The sequence below is a fragment of the Impatiens glandulifera genome, chromosome 1, assembly GCF_907164915.1.
Source record: "Impatiens glandulifera chromosome 1, dImpGla2.1, whole genome shotgun sequence".
Classification (NCBI taxonomy): Eukaryota; Viridiplantae; Streptophyta; class Magnoliopsida; order Ericales; family Balsaminaceae; genus Impatiens; species Impatiens glandulifera.
Genome location: NC_061862.1, coordinates 140,008,156 through 140,026,003, shown reverse-complemented (window position 1 = coordinate 140,026,003; position 17,848 = coordinate 140,008,156). Strand labels below are relative to the sequence as shown.

At 36.1% G+C, this 17,848-nt stretch overlaps 2 protein-coding genes across 2 annotated transcripts; both read right to left on the bottom strand.

Moving 5' to 3' along the window:
• Window positions 1-10,476: 10,476 nt before the first annotated feature.
• On the bottom strand, window positions 10,477-11,476 carry LOC124941862. The gene has a single exon (XM_047482226.1). It carries the CDS (start codon window positions 11,441-11,443, stop codon window positions 10,493-10,495), a length of 951 nt encoding a protein of 316 aa, XP_047338182.1. The 5' UTR covers window positions 11,444-11,476; the 3' UTR covers window positions 10,477-10,492.
• A 4,122-nt stretch (window positions 11,477-15,598) lies between these two features.
• LOC124945416 (secreted RxLR effector protein 161-like) lies at window positions 15,599-16,108 on the bottom strand. The gene has a single exon (XM_047485856.1). The coding sequence runs from the start codon at window positions 16,106-16,108 to the stop codon at window positions 15,599-15,601; it is 510 nt and encodes a 169-aa protein (XP_047341812.1).
• Window positions 16,109-17,848: the final 1,740 nt, after the last annotated feature.

Sequence of the window (17,848 nt, the reverse complement as noted above, 5' to 3'; positions counted from 1 at the left end):
AATCAAATCAGACCGAATTGATCCAATTGAATTGACTAATATAACAAAATTGACAGTTTCAAACCGATTTCAACGGTTTAGTTGTGTATTTTAAATATAAACCGACCGAATTAAACCACTTACTCTAATTAATGTATATATATAGTTTTTTAAAACAAATATGATATGTAACTATATTATTTAGTCATTTTTATAAAATTAATCAAACAAATCGAATAGACTAATCTGACTGAACCAATCAACAAAATTGACCGTTTCAAACCAATTTCAACGATTTAACTGTGTTTCAAATATAAACCGACCTAACCGATTACCTCAACCTCTACCTCTATCTCTACCTCTACCTCTACTTCAACCTCCACCTCCACCTCCACCTCCACCTCCACCTCCACCTCCACCTCCACCTCCACCTCCACCTCCACCTCCACCTCCACCTCCACCTCCACCTCCACCTCCACCTACACCTACATGAATTATTAATTTTTATTTATTCTTTGAGTCATCTCCAACACTGTAACATGTATTGTAAACATTTGTATATTGTCTTTATTGTTTGTTTGTATCAATAATTATTGTCTCAATTTTTATTTATTTTTTAAATAAATGAAAAAATTAATGAGACTTTTTTTTTTGGGAAAAATGACTTAGCATCATTTCATTAAAAATTCTCAAAAACGGGAAAAAAACCACAAGTTTAAGAGATCATTCTAGACAGGCCTAGAATTATTTTGAAGTCGTAACATTCTAAATAAAAGCTAAAAAGCTATAAACGTAAATGAATTATCTGTTTACAATGCTTTCAATTCTAGTGAGTTTAAAAAACGGTAAACTCCAGTTTCTGCAGATATTCTAGTTATGCTCCGTGCTTGGAATTCCTCTCCACGTTTTCGCGAGGGAGCTGCAATCCGATACAATATCTTTTCATAACTCGTCAATGCTCTTGCGGGTTCTGTCATATACCCTTGCATTCCGTTCTTGCCAAATGTTATACACCACTGCTCCAAAGCCGCACTTGAACATGTTTGTTGCAAATCTATTTCCCTTGGCTTTGGGTAGTGCTGCTTCTTTGATTTCATTCCATTCGCTCGGGAAACTAATCAGCTCCAGGCTTTTATAGAATCTGTCCCAAAGCTCCGAAGTAATACAACAGCTCCCGAATAGGTGATCTATGGTTTCTTTAATTCCTATGCATAGAAGACAGCTCACGTCCGGGATGCTCATATACTCGCTGATACGATCACGAGTGCTGAGTCTTACCAGAAGGCGAGTCATAGGATGAACTGGTGTCGAGGGATAATCTTTGTTGACCATACAAGAGGAGCCCATTCTACTTTCTGCGCTTTTTCTCGAATTACCTCCCATATTTTCTTCAATACCAGCTTCCCATTGTCCTCAGCTTTCCATTCATGAATATCCGATATGTCGTGTAGTTGTATGTTACTTATATGATCACGTATCCTCTTTCCTTCTAGAATTCTTCTCAAGAGCAAGTTCCAATTCCGGTCTTTGATGTCCCTGATTTTCTTTTTTGCGTAGTCCCTTCTTATACGAGTATTTTGAAACTCCTCATTGTCGATGATAGGCTGGTTTTCGAGCCAGGGGTCGTGCCAGAATAGAGTGCCTTTCTCGTCCCCTAGTCGGATGTCATAAAGATCTGCAATATCGCTTCTTAGTTTAAGAATCTTTTTCAAAGACCAGCTCATACCTTCGTGAATTTTGCAGGTCCAGATGCTGGTTTCGTGTTTCATAAACCTCGTATGCACCCATTTGATCCATAGTGACTCCTTATTGCGATTCAAAGCTCACAGATGCTTGAAGGTTAGAGCCTTGTTCCACTCGATACAGTTCTTCAAGTTGATGCCTCCCTCGTCCTTCGGTTTGCAGAGAGTGATCCATTTGACTTTCTTTCCTCCTTTTCCACTACTACCCCAGATAAAGTTTCTCGTCAGCGTGTCGAGTTCCTTCATAACCTTCTTCGGAATGACCATTTGCTGCGCCCAGTAGCCAACTATGCCACTAACCACGGTTTTGATAAGTTCGATCCACCCTGTATAAGAAAGTTTTTTCGCTGCCCAGTCAGATATCGTGTTTTTTACCTTTTCAATCAGCGACTTGCAGTGTGAGATGTCGATTTGCTTTGCAGTTAACGGAATTCCTAAGTACCTTATGGGAAAGTTGCATTCCTTGATGCCCATGATGTTGAATATGTCCTGCTTTGTGTCGTCCTTCATATCTTCATAAAATGCCACACTTTTTCTTTCATTAATAGTTAAATCTATAACCTCAGAAAAGACGTTAGTGCAGCCCTAATAGTTTTAATGGAATCAACGTCTGCGTGCGCTAGAATGAACAAATCGTCAGCAAAGCATAAATGTGTTACCTCCTCTACCTCGCAGAATGGGTGAAAAATGTATGGACGATTATTTCGGAACATCGCGAAGATGCTCTCAAAGATCTCCATGATAGCTACGAAAAGGTAAGAAGGGAGATGGTCCCCTTTCCTTACCCTGTTTTCACCCTTGAAATAGCCTCTGTGGACTCCATTGACGCTAACAACAAAATAGGATGATGAAACGCATTGCATAATCCAATCGATAAAAATCATAGGAAAAGAAGAAACAACCAGAAAGTCTCAAATGGCTTCCCATCTAACAGAGTCGAAAGCTTTCTTGATATCTATTTTGAAAGCCACTCTCGGGGATATTTTCTTTTTCCCGTAGGTTTTTAATAGGCTCTACATGATAAGAATATTATGAGAGATTGTCCTACTGGGGATGAATGCAGATTGATTAAGATTTATTATTTTTCCTATTACCTTTTTAAAACATTTAGAAATGATTTTTGAAATTATTTTATAAATCACATTGCTATAGGAAATTGATCTGAAATCTTGTACTTTCTCAGGTACCGCAGTTTTTGGGATCAAGGTTAGAACTGCTGTATTTCATTGCTTTAACATCTTCCTGTTTTTAAAAAACTCCAGAACCCCATCAGTAACATCTTTACCCACAACTGACCAATTGTCTTTGAAGAACTGTGCATTAACCTATCAGGACCCGGACTTTTATTCCCATCAATACTAAATAGAGTTTCTTTAACCTCAACTTTCGTGACCACCCTTATCAACTGGAGACTATCTTCTGCAGAGATTTTCCTATCAATAATCTGATTCAAGGTATTCAGGTGACTTTGATGCTGCTTTCTTGTACCCATAAGCTGCTTATAGAAATCGATAGCCAGATCTTGTACACCCTTTTGACCCTGAACATATTCACCATCATCATTCTTTAGCCTGTACACATTATTTCTCATGTTTCTAGCCTTACATTTTATGTAGAAGAAAGCTGTGTTTTTGTCACCCAACGAGAGGCAGCTCTGTCTTGATTTCTGTCTAACAAAATTCTCTTCAAGTAGAATCAGCTTTCTGAAGTTTTCAAGCGCATACCTTTCTGTTTCATTGAGTTCTTCATCACTATCATCCTTTAATAACTTTTTATGAACCTCTTCCAGTTCTTCTCTAGCAGCCAGAACTCTATTAGAGATATTGCTGACCTTCTTCTTGTCAAAACTTTGGAGATGATTCTTCAAGAGCTTAAGTTTCTCAGAAACCCTGTACATGTTGGAACCTCTAACATCTGTAGACCATACGCTTTCGAGAATACCCTTGAATTTATCATTATCCATCCAGAAATTGAAAATTTTAAAGGGCATTTTGAACTTTTCTTCCTTTTCCTAGAACAATTTAATCGGAAAGTGATCAGATATACCGGATTCAGAACATGAAGTTGACTTCTCGGAAATTGGTTAATCCAGTTCTCATTTACCAGACATCTATCAATTCTCTTTTTCTAATTTGCTCATTCCCTCTTGTAGAAGACCGAGTGAAGAAGTTCCCAGAATTGGTAGGCTTGATACAACTCATATCTCTGATGTAGTCATTAAAGTCAATCATATCCTAAGTTATTTCAGATTCTGGGCTACGATCAGATTCGTTTCTGGTTACGTTGTAATCACCAAGGACAGCCCAAGATTTATCAATACCGATCTAGTTTCTAAGACAATTCTAGAGGAGTCTTCTGTCAGTGCTTAAGTTGCTACCATAGACAATAGTAAGATTAAACACGATTCTTGTGATTGTGTCTTTGACCTCCACCAGGATTGCTTGATCATTCGAAAAGAGATCCCTGACCTCAACAACTTTTTTATCCCAAATAACCCAGATTCTGCCCGTTTTGTCATTTGAGTTGTGAATGATTTTCTAGCTACTATCAATACATAGTTTGCTAACCTTCTCAACGTTCCGACTTTTGACTTTTGTCTCAAGAATACCCATAATAGTGATCTTCTGATTCTCGATGATCCTCCTGATTTCTTTGCATTTTAGAGGGTCATTGAGTCCCCTTATGTTCCATGTTACTATATTCATGAATGAATATAAGTGTTGGGTTCCTGACTTTCCAGACTGTTCAGGACCTCTTCATCAGTGAAATCATAAGCATCACTTGCCTCGCTATCCTCAATGGCTATAGTTTGATTACATGGAATACTATTGCCATTGAGTGAGGGTTGTCTCATGTAGATGTCATCTTCTCCTATGATAGAGTTAGTGGCTTTTGGATCCAGAATCTTTCTGCCTTGTCTTCGATTTTCATCTTGTTATGCTTTAGTAGATCTTTTATGACTTTGAACCTCTTTACTACTAGATTCATGTCTATTATCAATTTTAATTCGTCCTACTTCAGAACTAAGGCTCACTGCCTTATTAAAGTTCAAATTGTCTTCTTCCGCATTTGATCTTTTGATTGCACAAAACCCAAGATTTCCCAGTCCATTCTCAAGAGATTCTTTATTACTTGTTCCAAGATTCTCCTGTTCATCATCTCGAAAGGTGGCTCTGAGCCCAAGGATCAGGTCATTTCGAATTTTGATGACATTGTTTTTTCAGTTCATGCTTGCATTCCTAGAACTGTGAAGAGTGGACTCACGACCTATTGGAGTGCCTTCAGACCCAATTTTTCTTATTTCATATTGGCCAAGTATTCCCCGTCTCATAGATCTTTGAATTCCAGAAACTTTGGAACCAGGACATGTAGTTACATCAAGACCAGTTCTTTGATCAGTATTGGGACCAGTAAAGTTAGGACCAACAATAGTATCATCCACAATAATAGGACTTGTGCCAGTATCATGACCAATATAGCCGAGATTATCAATGGTTTCACATTTTTCATTAGGACTGGTAGTAGCAAGTCCAGTAGCTTGAGTAGTTTCATGATCAGCAAGTTCAGGACCAAGCTTAATATGGTCAATATGGCTAGGAACAGTAGCTTTATGAGAAGCTCTAGGACCGGTGCCCTGAACATGACCAATATGATCAACGTTAGTTGGGCCAGCTTGTACCCTTACCCACTTCATTCTTTTTCCTATCTTCTTCCTTACCCTTATCTGTTCTTGCTTTTGGTTGCCCATCTTATCATCTTTAGTGTGTTCATTGTTGTTAAGTTCAGACATGTTCATATTTCTCTCAACCTGGGTCTGGTTAGTGTCATTGATATTGCCTACTTGAGTGTTGTTATTGGCCTTCGATTTTAGATTATTATTGACTGGACATTTATTCATAGCGTGTGTGAAAGTGCTACATCATATACATCGATTTGGTTTCCATTTGTATTGTACTCCAATGTCAAATAAATTTCCCAGTCTATCTTTAAGTTCAAGCTTGATTGGAAGAGAGCTACTTGGATGGATTTCGACACTAACTCTGGCCACAGATGCACGCTCGTAGCCTTCCATTGCTGGGTCAAACATAAGTGATTTGCCTATAATGCTTGAAATATAGGTCAGGCCCATTGGGTTGCACAGATGTGGTGGAATATTTTGAAATTCACCCAAATTTGTTCAAGTTCAGGCGGTCTATGATTAGTATTAAGTTCCTCGCTCCACTTGTACAACTTGAATCTTTTTTCCCTAATAAAAGTATACTCTCTCTCTATGATCGACTTTATTTTTCTTTCATTCCTGAAGGATGGAAAGTAGAATCCGTGATCATTGATTGTGATCCTCTCCAGACTAGAGGATTCCCACTGAACATCAACGTTCTTTTAACCTTAGCAAATGGTGTCTTTATGTTGATCATAAAATGACCAACTATGACAAACTCCCACGCCTTTACGCATTTTTCTTCAATTTCTGATGGGAGTTAAAACCGGTGCGGATGATCAAGTATAATTACCTTTGGGAATAAGGTGTCTATCTGGAATTTTCCTTTTTCTAGATCGCTAATGGAATTTCCATTCCACACCTTTCCTTCTTTCCAGGTTTTGTTTGGGCTGCTCATGATTGTGTACACCTTTGTTTTATTACATTTCGAAATTTCCTTCATGGCGTCAACCGTCCACTTGATCACTTCATCATATTGGTCTTTGTTGAAGAGATTCCAATTCTTTAGGTAGTGACTGTTGAACTGAGCATTCAACTGATAATTTCTTTCCTGGGGCATCGTAATCTCTTGTTTATTAATTTGGAAAAATAGCTTCTTCATCTGGTTTCTCAGTCCTACCAAATTTACTATTTCGTTTTTCCTCATTGACCATGTTGGACTAGCAGTAGGATCCTTGTTATCAACCTGAGTATTTTCTTTTCCAGGAATTGCGGAAGTAGGAGGAGCTAAGGAGATGACTGTTTCATGGATGCTATCTTTCCTGACTTGTTTGTTCTTTTCGGCACATTTAACCCTTGTATTTCCCACAAAACCTTTGCCTTCAATTGTTCCGATCTTCTTTAGAATATCCCCTTCAGTGCTCTTCTCTTGTGTATCAGTTTTCCTCTTTTGAATGATGTCAATTGGCATTTCAGGATCCAGATTAACAAGTGGAGAAACCGCACCCAGGTTCAATAACTTAGGGTTAACCTCGGGTGTCACGGTTTCCTTGAGATTTACTTCAGTATTCTTCTTAGAACTTGAGTTATTTGCCTTCATTTTTTTCATTTCTTTGATTTCCGATCCATTCTTACCCTTCTTAGCTGTTTTAGAATTATTCAATCATATTTCTTGATCGATCTTTTCAATTTCAGCACTTGTTTTGGAAGAATTATGCCTCTTTGCATTTGGTTTGATCTTTGTTGCCGACATCTTCTTCATGGACTCATGATATTCGAGGTCGCATATTATTGTTTCATCATAGTCAGTGCTATTGTCTTATTCTAAATCAACATCTATGCTTTGGTTCTTTTGATTCGACCGGTGGCTCATAGCTTTGATAGTAGATTTATTATCTTGGCGATTAGGACCGGTAGAAGGTGGATATGTGATGTCAGAACCGACATTTAAAGAGATAGGACCGGCATTAGAAGATATATGAGCAGCATTTGAAGAGCTATGACCGACATTTGAAGAGCTAGGACCGGCATTTGAAGAGCTAGGACCGATATTTGAAGAGATAAGACCAATGCCATGAGTAGTTTTAGTGTGTCCAGGACCAGTGTGTTCAGGATCAATGACTTGAATATTCATGTTATCCACCCTTGTTAGGCCCAACTTTTTAGCAACCAAATTATCTTTTTCAGAGACAGCTAAACGAAAACCGTTGGCTAACCCCATATCAGACCCGACCAAGCGAAAATCGTTGGCTAACCCCTAATCAGACCCGGACAAGCGAAAAGCGTTGGATAATTCTTCCAGTTTCATACATTCTTCATCTCTTATACCTGACTTATATTCTGACCCAACTTATTTGTAGCTTTCATGAGATCCATACCCAGACCCAGATTTTCAAACAAATTGTCATTCATGATGTCATCAATCAATGAATTAATATAATTTCCAGCCAAGCTATCACCATTGGCTATACCAATCAAGTTCAGTTCATCATCCTTTAGATCTGTATTATTAGGCTTTTCTGATTTAGCTGAATTTATTTCCATGAATAGCTCCAACTCAGATCCAATTTCTCCAGTGTTTTCAGATTCTGTTAGACTATGTCCTTTAACAAATTCAGTTAGATGTGTAGGCTGTTTAGAAGATCCTGCAATTTTAGCCTTAGTTTCAGAATCCTGGGCGCATTTAGTGTCTTCTGTCCAACCTTTTTCAAGCCTAGTACATAGTCTGGATATCTGACTTTCCATTTGGTCCTTAGCATGACAGGTAGACTTAGCATTCTGATCATTAATGGAACCCGAGACTTTTAGATTTGCAAGATTTCTCATTGCAGAACAAGACTCTAAAATTATATTCTTCTTTGGACCTAATGGACTCTGAGTAGCATATATCTCCAACCCTATAGAGTCAATTTCAAAATGACCCATTTTGCCCAGTTCAGCATCCTCTCTAGTAGGACCGGTAAAATTTGTTTTCTGATATTTCTTTGCACTTGAATTACCCAAACTGTCATGTTTTCCTGCTTCTGAAATTGACCCCGACCTTGTAATATTCTTTGAACCTATTAATTCTTGACCAGCAGTCTTATTCAGCCTTGTCATACTTACCTCAATAGGAACCCCAGTACCAACTTCAGTAGGATCATTCAAAACAAACATAAATCTCAGCATAATGTTTTCACCCGATTCAGAAACAGGCCCCAATTTTGAGCTTTCAATAGGACCCAATAAACCTGTACAATTTATGTCATTTTCCTACATTACCTTAGAGCCTTTTTGACAAATTATTTCCAGCATTGGGACCGAATTTTCAACACAAGCGACCCGATTGTCATCAATTTTAGCAAGACAATATTTCAAATCCAATTTCCCAACAAAATGACCGGTCAGGTCTAGGGTACCAACCAGCGACCCTAACGGTCCATTTTGTGCAGCAAGTCCAGTAACAACAGAATTTTCTGAAATTAAAGTCCTATTATTTCTATATGCAGTACTATCTTTTTCTATCAATTCAATCCTATTATTTCTATTATGAACATGCATATCGTTACAGTATGAATTCCCAATAGAACTATTCTCATATAATTCATCAGCATGTGGAAAAGAACTCATACTCGATGATGTATTTGGCATAGAATATATAGGCGCATCTTCTCTATTGTTTAGGACTTCATCCATGATTTCTGGCTTCTACTTCCTGGGATTGTTAAGAGACCTGCAAGTTCGTCTATCAGACCTATCATTGTTGCTTGTCGACGACCCCTTTAGCACCTTCTTATGATCTTCAGGGCGGACTTGAAGGACGCCTTTGCCCGAGTAACTACACTAGACGGGCGCATACCAGTCATTGGAAAGATCAAGCGCAAACTGCATAATCTTCAACGGAGCCACAAAGGTTGGAATTCTGCAGTAAAGGGTGGGCGCAAACACCACGATTGGAAACCAATTGCACCAGAACAAGGGCATGAAGATAATTGCTTAAACAAGAAAGGGTTTAAGCAATTTTGGAACGGTCTATATCTACGAAAGCTTCCTCCAGACCGAACACTTGATTTAAACGGCGAGAAAGAAGTTTAATGGAGACCTACCCGCGCCTCGCGGTGTGGTTTGATGTCCTGACCGAGGTCCAAACTAACCTGTAAACGAAAAGTGAGAAGAGGAGGGCGACCGACGCCGATTCGACGTCAAGTCTCTACAGAAGGGGGTTTGACGAAATGCTCCGGTCAACGGTAAGAGAAAATGACCGCGACCATTCCTTGCACAACAGAACACGTTCCAGAGGGCGCACGACAACCGATCGAAGGTGCTGGAGGATGGCGGCCGACTTCCGATGTAAAAGCGCAGTCGCGGCGATAATCTATGTCGTTTGTGTTGTTCGTGTCGATCGTGCCGAATGTGCCGATCCTGCCGATTGTGCTGATTGTGCCGACAACGACCCAAATATCCGATTCATGAACTATAATCGCGATTCTTCTCGATTCATCCGTTCAAATTGAAATTCCTTCGGTCAGATTGTAGGGGGAAAGAGACGAACCTGCTGGAGAAATTTGAGATCATTCCGACGTCAGAAGCTCCGGCGGCGTTGATGTGCCGGTCATGCCCGGTGTGAGAAAAAAACTCTTGAGAAAATTTCTCTCTCTAGGTACGTTTTTTTTTCAGATAATGAGTCTTGTCCTCAATAGAACGGTGAATAAGAGACTCATAAATATAAAATAACGGAGAAAATTACTAAATAATAGTGATGATAAACAAAAATTGGAAAGAAAAAAAAAATGATTATATTAATGTATTTTATAATTGGTCTACCCAAAACGTTTTAACTTAATATGAGCTTAGTAAATTTAATTATGTTAAATATGAGTTAGTAGTATCTATTGGGTTTAGTTGTTTGTTAAGATCTTACTTTTATGTTTTTTTTAAAGAATATTTTTTTTATGTTAATAGAATAAAATAATTGGTTTTAATTGACAAGTGTTATAATATTATACTTTTAGTATTACAAATGCTTTCATGTTATTTAAATAATTGGTTCCATGAAGGAAAATCTTCATAATTTAGGCAAAACATTAGTTATTGATTACATTTCTTCAAGTTCCCAAACACATTATTATAATTATTATTCAACTTTCCATGCATACAAAAAAAGGCAAAATTGAGATACTTTTGAAGAGCTATGTGTGGAGAAATAATTGCTATCCCCACTGCTACAATCACTGTCTTCTCCCCGACTACTCTCTTCATGATCTCCATTATCTATTTCCGATGAACCCGGTTTAAAGATAAACAAACCATAACCGGTTCCAGGATTGCTAAATAGCCATGCATACACATCCCAAAATACTTGTATAGGGAAATTGTTCACCACAAGTGTTTCATTTCCTCTAAACTTCCATTGCAAGTTCTTTAAATGCATCAAGATAATCCCATCAATGCTTATCCACATCTCGGGATCCTTATTATGCCCTGAACTCGATATCTCAACCACGATTTCATGATCTTCCTTTCTTCCATCAAACCTCGCTCTCGATGAAAAACTCTTCTTACTAAAAACATGTTCCTTCTTATAGAACGACATTGGTTCAACCAAGGGATTCCTCGACCTTGTTCTCTTGTATGCCTTCTTCTCGTAATCGCCCAAAAGTAGAACCATTTCATCGTCGCAAACTAATGCAACGTAGAAGTTAGACATCGGCTCGGGGCTGCCAGAGAATTTAGCCGATCGTAGATCCCAATAAACCTCGATTTGGTTTCCATCAACCTCGAACATTTTGTATCCTTTTTTGCTCCAAAATTGCCACGGCTTGAGGTCAATTTTACAAGAACATTGTTCATTGCCCGTCTCAACACTATCGATGACTACACCAAGTGAATGGCTCGTGAGGTTCTTAGACCAAATGATCGTGACATTTCTCCAATAACCTCCTATCGCGGTCTGGTGAACGCTGATCGCGGTGCTTTGGGCAGTTCGGCTAGTTATGGGATCGGTCGATAACTTTTGAGCTAGAGGTGTTTCATGGGAATTTGCCAATGATTGTTCCCTTACGGATGGTAATCGATATGAGGACATTGTGAGAGCCTTTTGTGTTTCCCTTGTGGAATAAATGGAATCAACCCTATTTATAATTTCAAAAGAAAATTATGAATATATATATAGAAGACAATTTTTTTAAAACAACTTTCCATACAATGATATTATGAAATAGACAAAAGCATAACAATGGTACAAATAAAGATTATTATTATTGCATCCATTTGTTACCTTGAAAGAAGCAATTTTAGGAACTCCATTCAAAGGGCCATAAGCAAGATGTCATATGATGATGATCATGTCATGATGCTCATGGAAAAGGGTTCTTGAATTTGTCCAATACAAGGGAAAATGAAAGGAATTGGACATGAAATGGTGGGTTTTATTGTGGAAGGTTAGAGGAAGAAGAAGATTATGATGAAAAAAGAGTAGTTTAGAAATGGAGATTATTATGTTTCTTTGAGAGGGAATGCCCCTAGCCAGAAGCTGTTGGGCAAGAAGGCATCCCGAGAATGATGGACTCCAATGGAAAACTAATGCCCATTCCCTTCTTTTTATATTGACACATTTCTTTCAATTCTTTCTAAAGGGTCCGTTTGGTTAGTGGAAAAGTTATTAAACGGTTAGAATAGTAGATTGATAAAATGTTGGCGATCTAATTTAAACAGAAGAAATGAATGTGGCAAAAACACTCTACCTCAAATTTTGTTTTTGATGTTTTCTAAATTTTAATTTTAGAATTTAGAAAATTTTGATTAAATAATTAGTCATAGATAATTGGGTAAATTCCAGTTTTACATATATATATATATATATATATATATATATATATATATATATATATGGAATGATTGCTCAAATTTGATATTAAATTAATTTTTTACAATAAAAATATATCAATTATATATATTACAAAGTTTAATTATATATTCTCATATAAATTCACTTTATTTTGGAAACTTACATCACATAGAATAAAATATTTATGTACAAAATTAGCACTAAAAAAAGCAACTAATATTTGTAACATAAAAATAAAATATTGGTAAACAACTCAAAATTAAAAAAAATAAGATAGTGAAAATTTTACAACACATTTTGTAATTTAAACTATTTCGACAAAAAAATAAAATATTGTAAAACAAATATTGTTAAAAGAATCCCTTAAATCTCAAATTCATATTATTCTTCGATAAAAGAATTGTTTTTTAAGAATTTAAACATTGCAATTATAAAAACAACACTATTCTGAATTAATGTTACAAATTAACTATATCGTTGAACATTTAAATATATTTTTTACTTTATTTATTCCAATGTTTTTACTAACTCAAAATTTTGCAATAATATTTACAAAATAACATATAATATAGGTTGACATATGTTGATAAAGTCTAATTGCTTGTCTTAAAAAAATTTGTTGTCACTTTCCTTTACACCAAAATATAATGTATTGATAATATAATAAATTTTTATAGTAAAAGTATAAATTGTATTCCTAAAATTTTAAAAATTACTAACTTGATTAGAATTTTTAACACTTTTTTCATTGAAAATATTATTACAATATTTTTAATTTATTAACTATATACAAATAAATATAGATTGTCAAATAAGTTGCACACTAATAGTTTTAAACTCACTCAAAACAGATGTTAAAAATTACAAAAGAAATTACAAGTGCTTAACTATGTAAGGAAAAATAAAGCATAAATTTTTTAATCATTTTACAATTGATTTAATAAAAAAAATTATAAGGAAAAAAATATTTGATGTCCATGCACGTAGAGAGGTGCAAAGCATTTAATGGTCCATGCACATAGAGAGGTGTAGGTTGTCGAGATTTGTACACGAAAAATGGAGGAGTTGTGTACTGTGGAGGTTCAATAAACTTATAAGAACATCAATGAAGATTGGTGAGTAATACTAAATTAATTTATAAAATTGAACTTGTTAATATTTCTTTGTTTTTTAATTTTAGGCAATGAACTCGGAAGAGCGCCAACCGTCTTAAAAACTTTTCAACGAACCTACAAAATGAAAAATGAAGTTAGAGTGGAAATTGAGCAGCTAGATCTATAATATGTTTTATAATAAGATAATATTTTCATATTCTTTAAAATGTAACTTGTAGTTTAATTATTTTATTCATTTTAATTTATTACAAGAAAAATATAATGAAATACAACAAACACAAGAAGGTCTAGATGATTCTGAAAAAAAATCGAAGAAATATTATAGTTTAAAGTGACAGGAGATCTTGATAATGGACGTATATTTGGCCTGTCATATGTATATGTCCCTAAACAACAGTTTATGGGCTTACCTTCTTCATCAACTCAGTTAAGTTCGAAATTTACAACCATAAAGGATAGCAACCATAAAGGATGCTATGAAAGAGTTGCAATCAAAAAATGCGGAGAAATATGTAAAAATTGAAAAGCAGCGAGCAATAAACTTATTGGAATTAAAACAAGAAGTTGCACCAAAGGAAAAATTGATCTTCAATGCCAAATTGATCAACTTAATATTAACATGAGAGATATGCTCTTTTATTTTCATATAGTTGAATATGATTTATTTAATATAATATTATTGGGTTAGAGTTTTAGTATATTTGAAAAGGTTTATATTATATTTAATTTGAGTTCATGATTTTATATATATATATATATATATATAAAATATAAGATAAGATATTATCACTAGTACAAAAATAATTTGACTATCAAACATCTCCACCGATTGATTATAACACTAATCGATATTATTAGAATAATACTAATTGGTATTAAAATCAATCGGTATTATTAGTATAATACAGATTGGTATTAAAATTAATCGATATATTAGAATATTATTGAATGATTTTAATATCAATCGGTATTAGGTATTATTAGAATAATACTAATTGGTGTTTTACCCAATCGGTAAAAGCCCATTAATTATACCGATTTGTAGAAAAATCAATTGGTATAACCCTAAAATATTACTGCGAAAAATGGGCGACAATTTTTCGCGTTTATTTGTCATCGTATTGATTGGTTTTTCGACCAATCGTATTTCTCAATCAATTAGCTTTTAAAACCCTTCTTTCTTCTCTTTTTCCCTATCCACCTTCTCTTTCGTGATATTATTGTCAAAGACTCAAAGAAAGGAAGTATATTCCTTCTGTGATTTCAAGTCTTCGCTACTTCATTGCCTTTTGATCTCTGTGAGTTTCTCTTCGTTTAAATATTATTATTGTAATTATTCAATGTTCTTATGTGATATCTGAATTTTATTATATTTTGCAGCAATATATATATATATTATAACGGAACACGTGAATGACGTAAATAATAAGGACATAGATTTAACGTGGTTCACTAAGATAAACTTGGCTACGTCCACCCAGAAGAGAGATTATTATTGAGAAGGTCCACCCAGAAGAGAGAGATTATTATTGAGAAGATTATTTTACAGAGATGATATAAAAAACTAGGGTTATAACATGTGTTTATATAACACTTGGTCCCCTGAAACCCTAATACAGAAACCCTAACAAATAGAGAATTGGACCGGCCCATTAAGAAGGCCCAACTATTCAAGTCTATTCAACAAATCACCACATTGACTTGAATTCTCTCAGATTCCCAGGTGCATTAGTTAATGCCCATATCTCCCAAATACATTCGTCAATGTCAGATGACCCAGATGCACTCTCCGGTACCGGATGGCCCAGATGCACTCGCCGGTGCCGGATGGCCCAGATGCACTCGTCGGTGCCAGATGGCCCAGATGCACTCGCCGGTGCCAGATGACCCAGATGTATTAGTCAATACTAGATGGCCCAGATGCATTCGTCAATACTAGATGGCCTAGATGCATTAGTCAATGCCCAGATGCATTAGTCAATGCTCAAATGACCCAGATGCATTAGTCAATGCCCAGATGACCCAGATGTATTAGTCAATGCCCAGATGGCCCAAATGCATTAGTCAACGCCCAAATGTTTAATCTTCTATATCTCTCTCTTCTAAAATTTCCCTAGGACAACTAACAGTTTCTAACGTTAAGCAAGTCCAAACAATGTTGGAACTTGCTATGAGGAACTATCTTAGTGAACATATCAGTAGGATTGTCAGTAGTTCCTACCTTTTTCACATTTTTCTTCTTCTCAGTCCTTAGGAAATGATATTGCACGTCAATATGCTAAGTCCGTTCATGATGAACTTGATCTTTGGCTAAGCATATAGCACTCAGACAATAACAGAAGACAGTTGTTTGATCCTGATGTAGGCCCAGATCACTAATTATTCCTTTCATCCATATTTCCTCTTTAGCAGCTTCTGTTAATTCCATGTACTCTTCTTCTGTTGTAGACAAAGTCACAGTAGGTTGTAGAGTCGCTTTCCAACTAACAACTGAGCCCCCAAGAGTAAATACATAATCAGTCATAGATCTCCTACTATCAATGTCTCCAGCATAATCAGAATCTGAATACCCCGTAATCAGACATTGTGTATCACCTCCATATATGAGACCAACATCAAAAGTTCTCCGTAGATACCTCAATATCCTCTTCACAACTTGCCAATGCTCCTTCCCTGGTTGTACCATAAATCTGCTCACAACACTCACTGCCTGTGCCAGATCTGGTCTTGTACAAACCATAGCATACATCAAACTCCATATTGCAATAGAATAAGGAACTTGAGTCATATACTTTTTTTTGTCATCTGTTTGAGGAGCAAACAAAGTAGTAAGATGAATATTAGTAGCATAGGGTATACCTATAGGTTTAGTTGATGACATCCCAAACCTTAACAACACCTTCTCAATGTATCCTTTTTGTGATAAGAAAAGTTTCTTCTGGACTCTATCTCAAAAATCTCCATTCCTAGAATTTTCCGAGCTGTTCCTAGATCTTTCATCTCAAACTCAGCTTTTAGAAGATCTTTTAGCTTCTGAACATCTGTTTTTCTCTTTGCTGCTACCAACATGTCATCTATATACAGGACTAGGTAGATGAACGAGTCATCCTTCAACTTGTTGTAATATACACAATAGTCATATGCACTCCTCTTGTAGTTAAGAGACATCATAAAGTTGTCAAACCTCTTATACTACTGCCTTGGAGACTGTTTAAGTCCGTATAAAGACTTCTTCAACTTGGAAACATATTTTTCCTTTCTTGGAACTTGGAAACCTTCTGGCTGAGTCATGTATATTTCTTCCTCTAACTCTCCATGAAGAAAGGTTATTTTCACATCAAGTTGTTCGAGCTCCAAATCCTGACGTGTCACTATTGCTAGTAACACCCTGATAGAAGTATGTTTGACTACTGGTGAGAAAATTTCATTATAGTCTACTCCCTCCTTTTGATTGAACCCTCTTACAACAACTCGAGCCTTAAACTTGACTCCTTCAACCGCTGTTATACATTCTTTTTTCTTGAAAACCCATTTGCAGGTAATAACCTTTCTCCCTATAGGCAAAGAGACTAACTCCTAAATATGATTTTTGTGAAGTGATTCCATCTCATCTCCCATTGTTGTGAACCACTGCGCAACTTCAAACTTTGATACAACTTCTTTGTAACTGGATGGTACAGATGTATTCACTTCCTCCTCAACAACCTGTAGTGCATAACCAACCATATCTTCATAACTGTATCTCTGAGGTGGTGTAAATCAAATCCTCCTTAACCGACCTTCAGCTACACTCTCATGAATAACTTTAGACGGTTGAGAATCTAATTGTTCAGACTTTGACAGCTGACCCTCAATGTGAGGTTCTTTTTCATTTTGTAAAGTAGTTTCTAACTCCACCTATTTATTAGCACTAATGCTTTCTTCTACTGATTTCTCAATACAGTTAAGTATAGAGTTCTCATCAAAAATGATTTTTCTACTCAGAATAACTCTTTTTTTAGATGGAGACCATATTTTGTATCCTTTTACACCATCTCTATAGCCCACAAATACTCCTTTCTTCGCTCTTAGCTCTAGTTTACCGTCACTAACATGATAATAAACTATGCAACCAAAGACTTTTAGACTAGAGTAATCAGGAAATTTTCCAGACCATACCTCGTTAGGTGTTTTGCAGTTAATCCCAGTGTGAGGCCCACAAGTTTTCAAATAACATGATGTAGTCACCGCCGCTGCCCAAAAACTTTTATCAATCTTTGCATTAGAGAGCATGCACCTCTCTCTTTCCAGTAATGTCTGGTTCATTCTTTCATCTATTTCGTTTTGCTATGGCGTATGCCTTACCGTGTGATGTCGAGCAATCCCTACATCCTTGCAGAACTGATTGAAATCAAATGAACAAAACTCCAGACTATTGTTAGTTCGCAACCTTTTGATTTTCTTTCCAGTTTGATTTTCCACCAACGTTTTCTATTCTTTGAAATATCTAAAGGCTTCTCCTTTATTTCTCATGACAAACAACCAAGTC

Coding starts and splice junctions, on each gene's coding strand:
- LOC124941862 (XM_047482226.1), bottom strand. CDS start 11,443: ATGTCCTCATATCGATTACCATCCGTAAGGGAACAATCATTGGCAAAT.
- LOC124945416 (XM_047485856.1), bottom strand. CDS start 16,108: ATGACTCAAGTTCCTTATTCTATTGCAATATGGAGTTTGATGTATGCT.